Source organism: Martes martes (assembly GCF_963455335.1).
Source record: "Martes martes genome assembly, chromosome: 13".
Classification (NCBI taxonomy): Eukaryota; Metazoa; Chordata; class Mammalia; order Carnivora; family Mustelidae; genus Martes; species Martes martes.
Window position 1 is genome coordinate 35792746 of NC_137901.1, and position 19704 is coordinate 35812449.

Below are 19704 nucleotides of genomic sequence, written 5' to 3' on the forward strand. Positions count from 1 at the left end.
TGGATCATCTTAAACAAATATACTTTCTAAATGCAGTAATTAAATAGGACTCATTAAGAATATAAATGGGTTGGCCCTCCCTTAGTTGAGTACCAGCAATCTGACTAAACTCTTGCCACATCCTCTCACCGGTCGGAGTAGGAATCATTACAAAGTCACAAAAGATACTGCTGAACCTTCCCTACTTAGGTGTACACGGATGGCTGGGTGACTGATGTACACAGATCACTGCCAGTTAATCATTGATGTAAAAACTGCGTGGTTAGGAGCCCTCATCAACAGTTTAGATGGTGCTGCTGCTTGGCCTGCCACCGGGCTTCCCGGTTTGGTCTTGGTCAGTGTGGGGCTGACTGGCTCTCCATCCACCAGGCCCAGCCCTGGGTCAGTCTGGGCCAGGTGCTGAGAAGACAGCATGTGGAAGCAGGGGTACTGCTGATGAACAGGCCTTCTTAAGCGTTCTAAAAGAATAAAACCAGGACCAGCATGACGAGCCGGCACATACCACTTCCTATCTTTTGCCCCTGGGCCAAGTCATTCAATCCCTCTCTTCCTTACTTCCAAGGTAAAATGAAAAGGCAGAATGGCCATATGGCTTATATAAAATCATCCACAAGTGACCACACAGAGATGCCGTCAATACTTGAGCTCTTTTAAAAATCGTTCAGAAAGTTCATCCCCCAGAATTGCCTAGCAGCATGATTTTTCTACAGAGAAACTGCCTTTTGTGACAAACATGGATGGGGCATTTTAATATCCTGTACCTCAACTGCATTTGCAAAGACATTTTATCTCTTCTCTGAGACAATCGGGTATTTTTGTTTTTACTCACTTCTCTGGCAAAATGTATAAATAGCTGCAGATTAAACTAAAATTTAATTTTAGTTGATGACTACCTCTCATGGCCCTAAGGGGAGGGATCATGACTCTCCTTTTCCCAGCTGAATCCACAGCTCCTGGCACAGGGTCACCTCTATAAATTAGGCCCTCGCTGCATATTTGTGGCTGATGGTTGTTATTAATTTTCTAGAGCTGCCATAACAAATTACCACACACTTGGTGGCTTAAAACAATAGGAATTTATTCTCTTACAGTTCTAAAGTCCAGAAGTTCAACATTAGTCTTACTGAGCCAAAATCAAGGTGCCAACAGGGACACGCTCTCTCTCCAGAGGCTCAGGGGGGGAATTTGTTCCTGGCCTCTTTCAGTTTCTGGTGGCTGCTGGCATTCCTTAGTGTGTGGCTGCATTGCTCCAATCTCTGCCTCTCCGTCTTAAGACCACCTCCTCTTTTGTGCATATAAAACCTCTCTCTACCTCTGTCTTAAAAGGACATTTATGATTAGGTTTAGGGCACACCTAGATAATCCAGGATTATCTTTCCATGTCTGGATCCTTATTCAAAACTGAAGACACTCCCCCTTTTTTCTTTTTAAAGATTTTATTTGTCAGAGAGCACAAGCAGGGGGAGTGGTTGGCAGAGGGAGAGGAAGAAGCAGGCTCCCCCCTGAGCAAGGAGCCCAATATGGGACTCAGCCCCAGGACCCCGGGGATCATGACCTGAGCCAAAGGCAGAAGCTTAACCAACTGAGACCCAGGTGCCCCTTGCAAAGACCCTTCTTTATAACATTTACAGGTTCCTGTGATTAGGACCTGCTCTCTTTGGGTGGCCGCGCTTTAGCCTCCACTGGTGGTATTGGTGATACACTGTTCAGGGCCATGAGCAAAGAAATAGTGGATTTAGGAGTGGTGGAGAATGAGGCAGCTACCCACAGGTTAGGAGCTCAGAAACCAGGTCTCCTGACTCTGATCCTGCTCTTGCTTTCTGCACTGTGTTCAGTGACAGGCTTGGGAGAAGACAAAACAGGGTCTTCAACACTCGTGGGGCCTGTGCATCCTCCCTTCCATCCTTCCATCCTCAAATCCCTCAGTAATTTTTTTTTTTTTTTTAAGATTTTATTTATTGGACAGACAGAGATCACAAGTAGGTAGAGAGGCAGGCAGAGAGAGAGGAAGGGAAGCAGGCTCCCTGCTGAGCAGAGAGCCCGATGAGGGGCTCGATCCCAGGACCCTGAGATCATGACCTGAGCCGAAGGCAGAGGCTTTAACCCACTGAGCCACCCAGGTGCCCCAGCCACCCAGGTGCCCCATTCTATTTTTTAAATAGAAAAACTTTAAGATTTCAAAGACACCAAAACCCAGGCATTGTTTGGAGTTTGCCTTCTTTACTAGCAGTTCTGTAATTTCCAACTAGATTTAGAAACAGACATGAGAATATCCATGGTGATGACCAGCAAGAGTAGCAAAGCGTCTCCCAAGGGTAAGGTCACTGAATTCAAAAAGAAACAAAACAGAACAAAAGCACTAATGGAGAGAGCCAGAGGAAGTGGCAACAAGGAAGAAATGAGCAAGAGGAATAATCCTTCCATTTCACCAAAAACTACTAAACAAGAGTTCTCTATAAAAAGACTGTACCTAGGGTGCCTGGGTGGCTCAGTGGGCTAAAGCCTCTGCCTTCAGCTCAGGTCATGATCTCAGGGTCCTGGGATCGAGCCCCACATCGGGCTCTCTGCTCAGCGGGGAGCCTGCTTCCTCCTCTCTCTCTCTGCCTGCCTCTCTGCCTACTTGTGATCTCTCTCTCTGTCAAATAAATAAATAAATAAATAATCTTAAAAAAAAGAAAAAAAAAAGACTGTACCTAGCTGTAACCAAGAAATTAGTTGACCTTGCTTGCTTCCTCTGAGAATTTTTTAATCCCTAAAATAAACTTCAGATTTAATCTGTCACTTCCTTCTGAACGTGACCTTTTATTCCAAAGCAGTGTCTCTCAGCAGAATGCCATGGGCCTCTAGAAGGTCATCAAAGTATCTGTTCACTAAACAGTGCAACAAAAATGCATCTTCCTTTTGTTTGCACATCTCGATCCCCAGCGACACAGATACTCTATGTCTGGATTCGGTGCTGAGGGAACAGGCAAATGCTCTTAACAGCTAAATCATATCAGAATATTACATGTTATTTAGAACCATAATAAAATAAGCATTAATAACTCATGTATCTTTTTTGATAAAGTGATTAGACTCCATTGGCTGTAATATACAGACCTACTCTCGGCAGATTCCAGGCTTTCCTGGGCTGCTCACATTCATTACATACTATTTGACCAATAACCTGCTGGAAAGAGCTTCTGGCTCTCAGTAGAGTGGGGAGGCAGAAGCGGGGGGACACAGTCACAGAGTCCTGTAGGGGGAACATCCGATCTGTGGCTCTTCAGACAACATGACTACATCTTGTCTCTAGATCACATACACCAGGTTCAGGAAAACAGAGTCACAGAGTTTCTAAAAGGGAGGCAAACATGGAATTAATGGCTTGACGATCTACCCGTGCGGTGGTTCACCTCTTCCTCTCCCCAGAGACAGAGGTTCTACACCAGGAACCGTGAAACCCCGGGCAGAGGGCTTTCTGTGGAGGCTCGACCACCACCTGGGTACCAGCCACCCCACTGTGGCCCCCGGCAGTGCCTTCCCCACCAGACACCTTACCTTCTGCTGACCAGTACTCGAGTGCCAATGACTACGTTTGCCACTCGGAGGTTCTCTGTAGACAAAATTTTAAATTTCCATTTTGTTCTGGGGACTTAGTAAATTTTTTGAGAAAATGAATTTTTACATAAGAAGCAAGTGAGAGAGTTGCAGAATAGTTCAGGTTTTAAATGCTACTCTAATGTTTGTGTCAACATTACAATGGAGCAAAACAAAGCCCATGGGTCAGGTGATCTATGTAAGGTCATTGCTAGCAAGTCTTGCAACAAACACTGATGCCTAATTAATAAGTAGTTACAAAGAGCACATTGGCAGGCAGGCACTTCCCACACCATTAACACAAAACAAACACCAACAAGAAAGCCAAAGGGCCTGGAGGCCATTCCAAGCCAGAGGCCTTCGGATGAACCTGAGGAAAGGTTTCCCTGATTCAGAAGGAGGTGAGCCTTTGGAGCTGTTTAAGGCCTTCCACCCAAGAGAAGAGAAGTGTCCAGTTCTGGCATTAAACTCTATTTATTTAGTATTTGAAACATGGTGTACATTTATGAATTTGTATAAACATTTAGTACAGCTAAAATCCACAACTGGTAAACAATCTGTGCTTTCTTTTTGTGTACAATTTTGGAGTTTCCATCTGGGTATGTTGGTATTGTGGAGAGACCCAGTCTGTGGGCCTACTCAAACTGCCTCATACGACCGCGGTAACTGACCGAGTCATCTGCTCCTTAAAAGGGCTGTTCCTTGCACAGAAAAAGTGTCACACTTGGGAACTACTAAGCCAGGTGTCAAGGAAACAAGAGAAACACAGCTGACACAAGGAAGGAAGTGTGTGAGGGAGACTCTGCGAGAGCCCCATCAATGCCCAGCACGCCGCACACAGACACCTAGAGATGGACGCTCTCCTTCGGAACCTTCGGTGCTTAGCGTCCAGGCTCTTCACCCCCCGCTGCAGGGATTCCGTCCAGCAGGAGTTTGCACTCTCGGGCGCACCTCTTAGGGCACCCACAGATGTCACAGCTGCAACTCCGGGGTGCCAACCAGGCCCAGGGCTCGGGCTTCTTCTGCAGTCAGGCCATTCTTGAGGGTCCTTCGCACTGCAGCAGCGCCCGCAGATCACAAAGGGGTGAGAAGACAGGGAGGGGTTAGCAGCCGACACATGATTACCCATTACCCCCGCCCCCCAAAGACCCCCCAGGGTAGTCACAGGTCTCAGAGATGCTCAGCCCTATCCCGCTCCTGCTGAAATTCCTGGCCATCTGCCAGGGCAGGACAAATTCTGGGGCTGCAAGAGGCTGACCTGAAGAGCCAAGTGGAGGGACTGACCTTGTAAGAGGGGACAAAGGAGGCCCCACCCTTATAAGATTTCTGAGAAATGGGTGCGAGAATAAAGGACAGACGGCATATGGAGAGCTCAGCCTCTGGTCAGCCTAAGGAGAAGATCAGAGCTGGAACAGTCCTTACAGAACATAGGGAAATGCAGGTTTCCTGAATCTAGGTAAGATCACCCCACAAATCTGCAGGAGGGATGACGATGCTGGGGACAGAACTTGGCAAGCAGCGGCAGTCGGGAAGAATCTCTACGAGCATGATGGGTTTTAGTCTCAACTCATCAAAGGGCCTCTGGAGGCAACAACTAGTGAGTCCTTATGGACTGGAGGCCAAGGAGCAAACTGCCAAACTTCCGACTAGACTCGGTAGATGTTTTCTGTGAAACACACGCTCTCCTCTGGGGCTTACAGCAGGCAGGTGGAGGCATGCTCATATGTGACAAAGAACTGGCTTGTGTTTAGCTTTGCATTGTGGGTATCCCCACTGTTTAGTGCTGACCAATTCTGACATAAAAATAAAGGCTGGATAAGGGTGAATGAGGAGGCAGCTGTCCCTTCCAAGGTAAGTCCTTGCATTTTAAAGGTTGCCTAATTACATTTCCCTTCATGTATATGTTGTATTTGGCCTCCTTTCTATATAAGGTCATAAGGAGTTTGGGGTATTTTCTTCATTTTCAGAAGAGATGTGTTATGGATATACCTTCCACCCAAAATCCTAAATCAGCCAGAAGACCTGAGATGAGCAGGGCAGGCCCTTGATCAGAATGTGGAGAAAGCAAAGCTCAACCTTCCCATGCCAGACCCAGCTCCCTGCAACCCCTGTGACCATGGGGTCTGTGTCCTCCTCCTCAGGGGGAGGCCCCAGACGATACACGCACCAGGATCCCAGCTCCTATGCCTGCAAGCAACACCCCATATTCCATGCTTTCCTGTCCTCCCCTAAGCAAAAGCCCACTCAGCCTGTGGATAAAGGATCTGAAGAGATCTGGTAGATCTCTTTTCTGGTAGATTTCTCCCGGGAATCAGCACTTTGAACAGGGGCCAACACCTAACCCATTAGTCTGTCAATCAACAAGTACTTTATGCAGGATCTATTGTGTGCTCGGGACGTAAAGAATCGAAGCACTGCTGGGAGACTCAGAGACACCAAGCATGGATCTGACACAGACAGAGACACAAAGATCTGTGCTGAGGGTTACCCTCCAATCATGTCCCCGCACACAACCTCTGGGCTCCCCGACCATCCGTCTGCAGCCGTTCTTGCCCTGGCTCGCCCTCCCCTTACCCGAAGCCCCTGGGCTCCAGACTGTCTAAGTTGTCCAGACAAAATGTTTGGCTCCAGAGCCTCGGCTGGAGGCAGATTGCATTTAACTGAGTAATGGAATTTGTTCTGTGGGGCAGCAATAAAAATACTAGTTTGTAATAACCTTTTGTGTTTTTTAAACACTCCTTCAAGTGTTTGTTAAAGATAATTTTAATGGCAGAAAATAAGATAAAATGTTTCTCATTCTTGACAAGGACTGCCAAGACCTCTCTTCCAAGACACAAAATTCGGCTTGAGGACCATGCTGCATGCGCAGGGCATCCTGAATTTTGCTAGGCCCGGGGGTGGCTTGGCCAGGAGTCTATGAAGTGTAATTGCTGAGCCTCCGGGGATATGTGGTGGCCAGATGACTACAGGAGACTTCCCGAGCTGATGGGCACCTCACAGGAGGGCATTTAGAGATGCTTCCTTAACACCTGTTCACACACTTGCTTTAGTCCCCTAACTGTGGAGTTCAGCTCAGCTCACAGGAATACTTGAGTGGGGACCCTGGCACATTGTAGGATGTGCAAGAATCTCACCGACAAGGGCACTGGGCCAGCCTCTCTGGGACAGGCGCAGAGACCAGAACCAAGCATAATGGTGCTGCTTTGGCCCCACTGTGCAGCACACAGAGCCTGTGCCCTCAGCTTTGTAGCCTCTTCTTAGTTTTGAGGGGCCATCCTGGGGGGGGGGTCCTCCCTTGCCCCTTCTGCCTGGGCCCAGGTGTTCTCTGCTGCAGAGGAAAAAGCCAGCATGGGCCACGTCTCTTTGCTCCCCAGGTGTGTCCTGAGAAAGGAATCCACAGAAAAACCCACCCCATTAATGGAATCCAACTTACTGCGTGTCTTCGTGACAACTGAGGTAAATTCTCTCATATTAAATACAACTACCTCATACAGTAACCTCTGAAGACCTTAAGAATCTGAGCTCTTCCTTTGTTAAAAAGTCACCTTATCACTTGAAAAGACGTGTGAAATGAAGATGATCAGTTAAAATTCATCTTTGTGCTCCCATTTCAATTATGCATAGGAAGGGTCTCTTTGGGTGTCCATTCCTCCATCTGCTGGCTCTTCACTTCATTCGTTCGTTCATTCGTTCACTCACTCAGCAAAGGTTCCCTGTGCGTCTACCCTGAGCCAAGTGCTGCAGTCAGGGAGGCGGGGGACGGACGGGGATGCAGTATGAGGAGAAACGCTCAGGGAACAGACCCTGGCTGGAGAGGGTGTTGGCTCTCACTCAGTTTCTGGAAAGTGAAAAAGGACTGGGACATAAGAAAAAGAGGGGACCAGCAAATGGGCAGGCAGGATATGGACCCTGTACGATAGAAACGAGTCATCCCACGGAACACGACACCAAAAACTAGTGATGTACTGGGTGCTGACTAACATAATAAAATTTTTAAAAAAGAAAGAAAGGAAGAAAAAAACAAGTCATCAGAGAGGGGATTTCTCTGGTCCCGGGGGGGGGGGGGGGGCGGGCGCTGGCGCACGTCTGACAGGATAACGTCTGGGCCCCTCTCTGCTTCCAACTCCCGCTTCCCGCGCCAACACTCTGCCTGCAGCATAGCTGCTCCCCTGCCTGCGGCCGCCTAACAGAGACCAGACCCTGCAAATGTTGATCCCTGCGTGCCCTGCAGCTCTTCCGCAGACGGTGTGGATCACTTCGCTGGCCCCAGCAGCCACTCGCTGCCCCTGGCTCTTGTGACAGCTCTCACAAGGCGGCAGTGAGAGCCGCGGCATCAGACACACGAGAGCCTCTGCTGTCAACGTGCCCCACGGGGTGTCTGGGGACTCAGGGAAAAACCAAAAGTTCTTTTCTCTCACCGCCCCCAGAATTGAAAAATAGTTTGATCCCACAAAGTGCTCTCAGGCAGCTCTTCGCTAAGAATGAGCTGAATCTGAGAATAACAGCGACGGCGGCCTCCCCTTACTGAGGGTTAACCCGGATGATTCCATGTGGAATCCGTGGAATCTAATCCTGTGGAAACCCTATGAGGAGAGTCGCGTTATTAGCTCTCCAGCAAGCGAGCGGGGCAGCACAGAGAGATCAAGTCCCTGGCCCAAGGGCACACAGTAAGAGGTCCACAGACGGATTTAAGGTAGGACCTGTGAGACCCAGCCCACCCTGGAAATGGGTGGGTCCCTAGCACCACCTTTCATACCCATGGGACATCCACCAAGTTTTACTTCCATATGACAGAAATCTATTAGCACTCTTTCACCTTTAGATCACTGATAGTTTTTTTCTCTTTCACACAGAATGCCAAATAATTTGGAAATAAGTTAGCTTTTTTATAATCCCTAAGATTCTACTAAAAATTTCCTACCAAGTATACAGAGAGTACCGTGTTTAGGACCATGGGCACTACTATCAGAACATCAAGAGGTCTTAAATGCATGTGCCTGGTTGCTGGGAAGTAACAAGCCTGCTGCTATTTATTCACGCCTTGTTCCTTGAGGAACCTGTCCCTGAGTGGAGCCGAAATGGTGGCTTCACTCATGCCTCTTTGGACTTAAATACAGAGAACTGTTTTAAGCTCTATCATGCTTATTGATTCTATATTAGACATTCTGTGGGTTGGCTCGTTTTGTTCTGCTAACGTTGATTATCTAACCGTATGAGCCCCTTTTCTTGTTTCCATCTTCCATCTTGTTTTTTCTCAGCAATCTATTAGAAGCAGAAGTTTCCTAAATTGACAGGCATTTTACAAGGGAACTGACCAATACTTTTCAAAAGTGTCAAGCTCTTAAAATGTCCTCCACACATGGGAGGAGGCATGCTGTCTCAGTGCAATGGAACAGCGTGGTTGGGGTAGTGGGACAGAAAGAAGACATTCGTGGAAATGCTGGTGACAACCCAGCCTTGGGTGCACAGCGACAAGCCCACTCAACCTGTACCCTGGTGGGGCACAAGAGGTGAAGATGGGTCTGGTCTAATCCCCGCAGGCCGAGTCAGGTGGGCGCTGGCAGCAGAGTGACAGCTAGGTAGGTGTGCTTCCTGTGTCTGGGCTCTCGTGTGATTTCGGCCTCATACTCCCCCCTGGCTGGGGTCCCTTGGGCAGCAGCGTGATAGAGTTGGGGAGGGAAGATGGTGGGAAACTGTCAGAGGCAGAGCACCTCACTCAGTGCTCACAACCACCTGGGAGGGGGTCCTGCTGGCCTCACTGGACAGCAGACTGAGGCTCAGTAGGGCTGAATAAGTGAAGAGGGACCCCGTCTCCAGCTCTTTTGTATGAATGGGTACATTCCACACAGGGAAACAGACTCCATGGGAACCGCAAAGCAGCAAAGGCAATGGGTGCCTGGCACTTTCCAAAGCCCCTTACAGGAACCCTCTCTGCTTTGCTTTCAGAGCAGCTCTCACAGGCAGGACAGACTAACTCCTGGGTTCCTCCTTTCACTGATCCTCCCTCCTCTTGAATCTCCAACTCTGAGTCCAATGGGCACCTCCCACCCAGACTTGGCGGGAGACAGAGAAGCCAGCCTCTCTTTTTTCAGGAGAGTGGTAGTTCCCAGTTTGGGAGGATGAGCTGTCTGAACGTGAAACCAGAGGGCCACCCAACACAGTAAAATATTTCCAAACTCTTCCTGCATCTGCCTCTTTGACCCGAAGCTTCTCGCCGAGCTTCTTGCTGCGTCAGAGTCCTGACCTCTGGCTGGGCCTCCAGGCTTGGGTGTGAGGCCTATACATCCTACTGTTGGGCCCGCCTTCAGGGTCTGGGTGACGTGGGGTCTGTTGGTCATTCGGACAGCACCTCCTCTTGTTTGGGCCTGACTGCTCTTTCAAGTTCCCAGACTCTGATGACGTCCTCCATCACCCCCACCTTCCAAAGCCCTTCGAGTCTCTTTTCTGCGGGACAGGTGGGGACTGTCTATCCCTACCTCCAAGACCCTCCCAATGCAGAGCAAAGGCTGCAAATGCCTTCCTCACTTCCTGCTCACTTTTCTAGAGAGAAAATCTTAAAATAACCAGAGGCTTAAAGGAGGCCACAAGAAATCAGAGAGCCACGGTCAGCTCCAGCTTGTTCTGGTCACCCTCTTCCGTAGCCTGGAGAAAACATGGGTGGTACCCCTCCTCCCACGAGGCACACACCCTCCAGCTGGCCCTGTACAAGGCAGCAACTCCCCGCATGGTTCAGGGAACAGACTGTCGGTCCTCACTTGGACTGCTTCTTTCTGTCCTCCTGTCCCATGGGCACCTCAGCTAGCTATCTTCAGAGGAAGGTCCGTCCTTCTGTAACGAACTCAGGGGCTGAGTAAATAGGAATGAAGTTGTTGGGGAGAAGACAAAAGTTTGAGCCTTTTTTATCCTTTCCACTAACATCTTATTTTACTTAAAGTGCAAGAGCATGAGTTTTAAAACCTCTGTTTTATTGCCATTGTTAGCTTGCCCTATAAAAGAATATAAAAGTGATTCATAATCAGTAAGCAAAAACTATTTGAACAAAACACAGGGAAGTTTTCCTTAATGAGAGTAATGGGAAAATTAATTAACCACCTTGGAGACATAGGGACAAGTAAACAAAGCGGTGTACTGATCAGATCCAGGGCCAGATCTAATATTTTGCGAGGCATAGCTCCTGCTTTCCCTAAAACAAATTCAATAATTTTTCAGATTTGATGGTTTTCCTTCTCCATGAAATTCTACTTAATAGACATCATGGTTATACCCCTCAAAATTCTGTACAAGAAATAAATTTTAGTTATATCAAACCAATGTGAGCTATGTCACATGCCCTTTGAGAGGGATGCTGAAGCTTCAGGACATGACGAGGAAGTAGTCATGGTGAGGGGGTGGGCTGTTGGGGGTCAGAGTGTCAGGTCAAATCAAGTTTCTGTGCTCCTTTCCCAGCAGTCCCTGGAACTAGACTTCTGGCTCTTTCCACTGAGAAACTGTTCTTCTAAGGGTGATCAGCCTTAAGATCTTAATTAGCTAAGAAATTGGCCAGTTTATTTGTAAGTCATATCAAAGTAATCACATCTTTATAGAAATATAGCTCTGTGCCCAAACTTCATAGTCATGTTACAGCCCAGACCCCCACCTTAGAAGGAAACTCAAATATGAAAATGGTACCTAGCCTCTCTACTGTGACAAGATCTGGCTCCCCAGGAAAAGAGAACAGAGAGATTATGAGTCCCTAAACCCTGCTCTGTTCTGCGATAGTCTGGGCTGTTGGCCATATGTAGCCAGCCAGCTGGGCAGAGACGTTCCTCCAAAGATAGGTCCAAGAGAAAAGAACATGGGGGAGCAGCTCCCCCTCCTTGCCAGCTACCAGGGCCCATTCTGCAGAATCACAGTGGTAAGGATACTTCAAATGCCATTTCGCTTTAGGATTTTCTAGAGAAGATCCTAGAGAAGGCCTACATCCAGGATGCCTAAGAGAACAAACTGCCCTGGGACAAAATAGTTGCCCCAATATGATAAACAGAAAAACCTATATAAGAAAAAAACCAAGACCCTCCCAGAATGTTCTCCCTTGGTCTGATCCACCGGCCAATCATAGAACCTTTGCTAGAATCAGGGGCAGGGACCTGAAAGAACATTGGATTGACCATTTCACAGGCTAAAAATCAACTGGACAAGTCAAAACACTTTACTTAATGAGACCCGGGTTGTCACCAGCTGGAAAAGCAGAGCTGAGCCATGGGAACTTGCGAATTGATTAAGACGCCTTCCCTGTGTCCCCACCAGCTGCATATTTCAAGCTTTAGGAGGACATTTGGCATGCACGGTCTTAGTCACCAGCATCAAACACGAACACAGACATTTAATTATCTTGGAAGATTCTCAAGTGGCTTGGAGGTTGTAAATTTCTAGGTTATGGGATGGATTCTGTTTGGTTTCCTGCAATAGCCGGACTATTACTGTCTTCAGCTAAATGAGTGATTGCCCCAATACATTGGTTATTCATCACCCCCTTGCCTCATCAGGGCCATTAAACAATCAAATCAAATACACCATTGTTTGAGAGGGAGACCCACACCATGGAACTTCACATCGATTTTGCAAATGGTTTTTTTCTTACTCTTTTAACCTCTTGCGAGAAAGCTGGAGTTTATCATCCCCCTTAAAAAGAAATCAAAGTAACTTTCCCCCATCTTAAATTTCTATTGATGGTGCCATTACTAATAAATTAAGCCTGTTACAGATAAACACTTACACACATGCAGGGCTGTATTTGTTGTAGTAACTGCATCGCAGAATAAAATGTGTTTGGCTAAACAAAAAGAATATATGGCTGTTTTGCATAAGATTGGAATGGAAATGATACCACAGGAAATTAGTTTATGTCAACCACAAAAACGGGCAAAATATCTCCCTGGCCAGATTGAAGAGGAAAATTAATTATGACTGTGTTATTGTTCCCAGTGACATTATGTATCTAAGAATCTTGTTCCCTCTAGACTAGACCAGAGGGCAGGGTCTACACTCTTTGTCAACACAGGCATCTAACCTGGGGGAGGAGCACAAAGCCTAGGCCTCCAGGGACTGGCAAGGTCACTGCCTCCTGCAGTCTCTTTCTCTGAGAGCTCTGGCCCCACAATGCCCACCTTCCATGAGGGCACCCCCCCTGCCTGGCATCCTGTCTCAGCCCTTTCCCTTGGGCTCTGCGGCTCAAACCCTGATGCCCCCTCCCCCGCCCCCTGCCTCGTGTATAATCTCAAAGGTGGCACCAAACTGAGTCTGAGTTCTTACTCAACTCCCGCCTACCTGGAGTCAATCTCCTTTCACTTTTGGAGCCATTACAGGCAGAGGTAAACAGGCTTCCTTCCCGTGACAGTCAAAATCCCTGTGCCTCTCACCATCCCTGATTCTTGGAGGCAGAGCCTATAGAGACTCAAGCTGGTCTCCTGAGCCGAGTGGCACACCATCGGGACCAGAGGCTGGGGGCTGAGCTCTTTCCTAAAACATGCGAAGGTCATGGCTAATGCAGACATATGTCAAAGGATACAGAGGAACCTGGAGAGCAGCCCCTCGGAGAGCTAGCATGGTGCCCACAGGGGCAGCCCCACACCCATCATCCCATGGGCGGGAACAGGCAGAGGGTTCAAAGGGGAAAAATCAATCCCTTTGATTTAGTGGACTTCTCCATTGAGAAGAAACAAGTCAAACTGGTCAATCTAGATTAAGTATTCTAAGCACCCCAATGACCATAAAATCATTGGTTTTCACCTTTGACATGTTTGTGAGCAGCAGTGAATCTCTAGGGGAACCATCTTCAGCTACAAAGTGGCCCCTGATGCAGAAATACAGCTTCAGCAAAGAATCTAGGGGCAGTGCTTGGCAAATGGCCCCCCTGCACCTAACCCTACACACCAGATATATTTAAGGGTCTTTCAGGCGCTCTTGGGAACAGAGCAAGAACTGAGGGAGGCCTGACCCGAAGTGGCAAATATACCAGACGGGGTGTGGCTGCACACTGGCAAGGAGACCTTTCGTTGGTGAGTTTGGGTGGACCCTCCAGGTGTCACTGACTGATGACTGGAGCCAGCTGCTCAGTGTCTACTCTACCCGGGCATATAGGTCAGGAGGACAGGTCCCCCTAGGGCAAGTCCCTCACCCCAGCTCTAAGGCACTTACGAGACTTCCGGTTGGCCCGGGAGCGCTTCCTCTCCCGAGGCACCACTCGCTGACTGGGCACCTGGGTGGCCGACTTGACGATGCGATCCATGATCTCATCAGCTGCGTCGTCCGTGACGTTAGGGGAGTCATCGGTTCCCATAGTCCAGGAACTGGCAGATCCTGAACCAGAGAGAAGGAACACACTAGAGAAAATGCCAACACGTTCTTCCAGGCACAGAGCGCTGTCAGTGACCGGCCACAGCCGCGGCCAGAGCGACAGCGTGAGCCTGCCAGACCCGCGAGGACTCACCCTCACGCATGCGCACTTGGAGCACTTACCTGCTCCCCTGAACACGGCTGCGGAAGGCCTCCGCCCGACCGGCCCCGGTCCTGGGAGCGCACACATCACAGCACAGAGCACATCACAGATAGTCCGCGATGTCCACCCAGTAATGTCCGGAGAAATGGGTTCATTCAGCTGTGTCCTCCGCTGTCTATGCCTGGTGAATGTCAACTAATCCTAACTTCTCTTCTAGTTAAATAGAAACCATGATTTTATAATGGTTTACCTTTGGGCTGCTTAATCTTTTTCTTTTTTTCTTTTTTTTTTTGCAAGGAACTTCATTTTACTTTAAGGTTTATTTATTTTTAGAGAAAGAGAGCTAGCACAAGCGAGCGCACCGTGTAGGGGGGCAGAGAGAGAGAGAATCTCAAGCAGACTGCCCGCTGAGTGTGGAGTCCAATACAGGACTTGATCTCCTGATCCTGAGATCATGACCTGAGCCGAAATCAAGAGTCAACTGCTTAACTGACTGAGGCATCCTGGCTTACCTAACCTTTAAAAAATTGTAACAGGAGAGGCACCTGGGTGGCTCAGTTGGTTAAGCATCTGCCTTCAGCCATCCCAGGGTCCTGGGATTGAGCCCTCCATCGCACTCCCTGCTCAGCCGGGAGTCTACTGCTCTCTTTCTGTCAAATCACTAAATAAAATATTTAAAAAATCATAACAGGATTACCTTCTTCAGCTAGCAAAGGAGGAACTGACATATTTTTCTCTGCTTCTTGACCAGAAAAATACATTTACAAATAATTATGTGTTAAGACAGAGCAGGTCTAAGTCTGGGATAAAAGCATCTACCTATAGACAAGAAAGAAGAAAACACCACGAAAACATGAGCTCCCAAGTCATGTTCAACAGTTAGAAATTAATGCTATTTTAAGGTATCAAGAACTGTGCCTTTGTGATAGATCAACTTTCCTGTGAAATCTCTCCTGTAAGATGGGAAATAAGCTTCTGTAAGAAAAAGATGTGCAATGTGCTCAAAATGGTGAATTTCCTCCACACACATGGCCTTTCGTAATAAATACATAACTTCAGAAGCCTGTATGTGGGTGTTCTTAGACTCCGTGCCCATGGAACGCAGGTATTTGGAACCTAAGGTCTGGCTGAAGAACACTCAGCTCTTCCCAAACCACAGGCAGAAATGTTAGTTAGTATATACCTTACATTCTTGAGTTCTATTCCCATGCTAATTTTTTAAAAAGATTTTATTTATTTATTTGACCGAGAGAGACACACCAAGAGAGGGAACACAAGCAGGGGGTGGCAGAGGGAGAAGTAGGGCTTCCCGCTGAGCAGGGAACCTGTGGCAGGGCTTGATCCCAGGACCCTGGGATCATGACCTGAGCCAAAGGCAGATGCTTAACTGACTGAGCTACCCAGGCCACTTCTCTCATACTAATTTTTAAAAGCTTTTGGCATTTGGATATTGATGGCAATAGTTAAGAATAGCTGATCACTGTTCAGTAGGTTGTAATTTTTACGGACACATGTTTGTGGTTGAAATTTTACAGTAAATACGCAATATGCTATGATTCACTCCTAATTTCTGCCAGTAAAATGCACATTGCTGAATTGCATGCATAAGTAGTTCACACTTTACAAAAGGAGTAGCAGGATTCCTGGGGTTCCACCACATGCATGTGTGTGAGACCTGTGGCTATAGGTCAACGTGTATTCCAACGACAAAGTTTTGTTGTTATTGTTGTTGTTATTTTAAACATTTGTCATATGAATGGGAGCATAGCCACAGCACTGGTATATATAAAACCAGTAATTGTATCTTTTCTGCTTATGCCCAAGGGCACTTGATCTACTTGCTTCCATCAGATTAGATTTTCCAGTAACACAAAACCCTTTAAGAATAGGCTCTTCTCAGAAAAGAATTTTTGAAATGGCTGAATTTTTCTGCCTTCTCAGGATGGTTTGGGTGGTCTAATTGGAGGCAAGAGTCCTCACACACTGGCACGGCTCTGACACTGGACCCTTCAGCGCTTCTGAAAAATGATCTTTCTCAGAGTAGACAGAGCAATCAATAGTGTGATTGTGTTTTGCCCAGCAATTTCGAGTTTTCCATTTTACCTACTGATTTATAATTCTGTGTCTCATTTTAAAATGCCAAGCTATCCTTCCAAAAATACACAAGTTTCAATCATCTGTATTTGCTCATAATACATTTTCAGAGCACTGGGCCAAAAATGAAGGCATCCTCTAATCTTCCTACTAAGAATTCCCAATTCTTCCCATCTTAGATGTCCCTAGGGATCTGCTTTCACTGTAATATGTCAGGAGATGCTTCAAAGGGACGTGTTGCCATATGTGCAGGGTTGCCAGACTTGGTTTTGTGATGATGTCATTCTTTTATGACCTCAGTTCTGAATCTGCTTTTTTATCCCCCCCTTCTCCTTGGTTACTTTCCTGCCTGGTAACTGTTTATATGCTTTCTTTCTGGCCATGTATAAGCTTTTCCCCCGGAACCCTGCACCTACACAGAGCATCAGGGAAACACTACCCACACTTTTTACAGACCCCAAGAGGCCACTGGCTCACCACAGTCTCTCAAATGTTAGCAAGATTTTTTTGAACTTTATTTATTTTAGAGAAAGAGAGAGCGCACATGTGGGCACATGTGTGTGTGTGGGGGGGGGCAGAGGGACAGAATCTCAAGCAGCTACCCCTCTGAGTGTGGAGCCTGACATGCGGCTCGATCTCATGACCCTGAGATCATGGGTCAGATGCCTAACAACTGAGCCACCCAGGTGGCCCACAAGACATTTATATACACTGGAATGTGGCAGAAGGAATGAGGCATTATAGATTATGATAGCACCATATCACTTTATTTTTTATTTTTAAAAATATGTAACTGATAACATACATTCATACACTCACTGAATCACAATGTTGCACACCTGCAACTAATGTAACATTGTGTGTCAAATATACTTCAATTTAAAAAAATGTAAATGCAGTTGGAAAGAAAACACTGTAATTTAATTTTCCCCTTAAAAATCTAAGCTAAAGTAACAGTTTAAATGGGAAATAATTATATCAAAAAAGATTATATTTTAATGTAATAAAATTTTGCCTTTGTTTCTAAAAGAATTTCCCTGGATACAGACTTCTAGGTTTAGAGCTTTTCCTCTTGGCAATTTGAAGATGTCATTTCACTTTCTTCTGACTTTCATGGCTTCTGATAACAGAGAGTCCTTATTCTGATGGTTGTAACTTAGAAGGTAATTTATCTTTTCCATCTGACTTTTTAAAAGATGTTATCTTCATCGCTGGGTTTTAGCAGTCTGCCTACATTATACCTAGGCACAGTTTTCTTTTTATTTATTCTCCTTGGATTTGTTAAGTTTCGTAAATATGTGGGTTGATACCTATCATCAGCATTGGGAGATTCGTAGACATTAGCTCTTGAGTTAATGCTTCTTGTCCTTCTGTTGCTTCTCCAGTTACACACAGGCGAGACCATTTGAGCACATTTTATTCGGTTCTGTCCACTTTTTCCTCGCTATGCTTCACTTTCTACATTTTCTAATAGCTTGTCTTTGAATGCACTAATCCTTTCCTTTGCTGGGGAGAGTTTGCTCTTAAACCCATCCAATGAGTTCCTTAATGCAGATATTTCTTTTGCAGTTCTCGAATGTCCATTTGATTATTTTTTTTAAGATTTTATTTATTTATTTGACAGACAGAGATCACAAGTAGGCAGAGAGGCAGGCAGAGAGAGAGGAGAAAGCAGGCTTTCCACGGAGCAGAGAGCCCGATGCGGGGCTCGATTCCAGGACCCTGGGATCATGACCTGAGCCGAAGGCAGAGGCTTTAACCCACTGAGCCACCCAGGCGCCCCCATTTGATTATTTTTAAGAATAAGTTCCAATTTGCTGTTGAAATGATCCGCTTTTTAATAAATTCACCTATATTTTCCTTAACATTCTGTAACATTTGTAATGGTTAAAACTTCGCTGCAAATTTCAACATACGGACCACCTGTGGATCTGCTGCTACTGTCTCCTTTTCCTTGCCGGCCACATTTTCATTTCTCCTCTTGGCTCATAATTTGGCCCATGCACTGCACTTTGTGTACAGAAAGATGCAGAGACTGGGGTCAGAGTCATTTCCCCCAGCCTTCACTCTTTTCTGTGAAGCAGATATAGTGAAATACTGAGTGGGGTTGGGACCAGACATGGTGAAGTACTAGTGAAGAATCTGTCCACATCTCTTTCTAAATATCTGTATTTGTTGAAAGTGCTTACTCTAGCTTTGTTTTCTCAGACCTTCAAGGCTACAGATTTCTTCCAGCCTTTCTGGCTCCACTCCCCTTCCCATGCTGTCCTGGCACTTAGCAAATGTCTCATGGAGAAAACGTTCTAGGAGTCTGGAGATCCTCTATTCCAATCCCTTATGCCACATCATGTGACGATTAGACATTCTGCTGGCTTCTCTCTCTTATTTGAGTCTTTCTGCCCATAGCTGGTCCAATTCTCAGCCTATGCCCAGACTTGGCAAATGGCCATAGAGAGGCATGCTCAGCTCATCTACAATCCTAGTTTGTCTGGAATTCACAGGTTGCTGATACCTTTAAAAAGAAAGCTCTTGCCATTATTAAAAAAAAAAAAAAAATTCTAGTTGTTTTAGAAGGAGTGGTGGACTGCCTGACCTGTTATGTTCCATCTAGAAGCAGAGTCCCTGAAAATACAGAGAAACTGAACAAGCCTCCTTCCTAATCCCTCTCTCTTTTAAAATTAACATAGTCTGTATGTTCCATTAAGCAAATTAGGTTCCATCTCCCCAGATGGCTTCCATGGAGCTACCCTTGAATCCACCCTGGTATAGAACCTCAAGGCTCCTGATGGTTTGGTCAACTCAGTGCAGACATTAATGCTCCCCTTCATCTTCCTGATGGCCATGTTCCCCTTTGTCTTCTTGGTGGCCAGGACAGAAAGCCTGCAAGAGCTGCTGGGTCCCAGGGAGTCTAGACTCACCCATGGAATGTCTTGGGTTTTTTGAGTTCTGAGTTACAAGTGATTCCCATCCGCACACCCCAAAACACAGCCAAGCTGTGTTTTTTCTTTTATTCTTATCCCTGTTTTATGTTTCACATAGAATGATAATCTCTACTGCTAAGCATTTAATGGTACTATTTTCTTTACCATCTGACCTTTCCCACTTTTTTCTTCTCTCTTTTTATATTCTTTCTTGCTTGCACATTCTTTCTCTACTTATCACTACTTGGCTTTTCTGAGAAATGGAGGCCTTTTATAGATAGCACTGGCCAAGAAGAGGACACCTCTCCTTCCTTGTAGAAAATCAGCTAATCAGGGGTGCCTGGGTGGCTCAGTCAGTTAAGCATCTGACTCTTGATTTCAGCTCAGGTCATGATTTCAGGGTTGTGAGGTCAGGCCCCATGTTGGGCTCCTAGCTTAGCAGGGAGTCTGCTTGAGATTCTCTCTTCCTCTCCCTCTGTCACCCCCCAACCTCCATGTGCACACACTCTCTCTCAAATAAATAAAATGAAAAACAAAAAGAAAATAAGACAATCGGAATGTGTCATGTAGAGTGTTCAGGACTGTGGTTCTTCACATCTTTATCTGTCTGCTGTTGGTCACCAAAAGCCTGCC

At 46.5% G+C, this 19704-nt stretch overlaps 1 protein-coding gene across 6 annotated transcripts in view; it reads right to left on the reverse strand.

The window, feature by feature from the left end:
* Positions 1 to 4030: 4030 nt before the first annotated feature.
* FHOD3 (formin homology 2 domain containing 3) overlaps positions 4031 to 19704 on the reverse strand; it is a 460829-nt gene continuing 445155 nt past the window's right edge. For 4 of the 6 annotated variants that reach the window (XM_080821452.1, XM_080821455.1, XM_080821454.1 and 1 more), the window contains 2 exons: positions 13756 to 13917; positions 4031 to 4634 (listed from right to left, as the gene is read on the reverse strand). In XM_080821452.1, the coding sequence (XP_080677578.1) occupies positions 4552 to 4634; positions 13756 to 13917 (245 nt within the window). In that variant the 3' untranslated portion in view covers positions 4031 to 4551. The remainder of the gene's footprint in view (positions 4635 to 13755; positions 13918 to 19704) is intronic. The other 2 variants (XM_080821457.1, XM_080821456.1) reach the window with 2 other exon arrangements.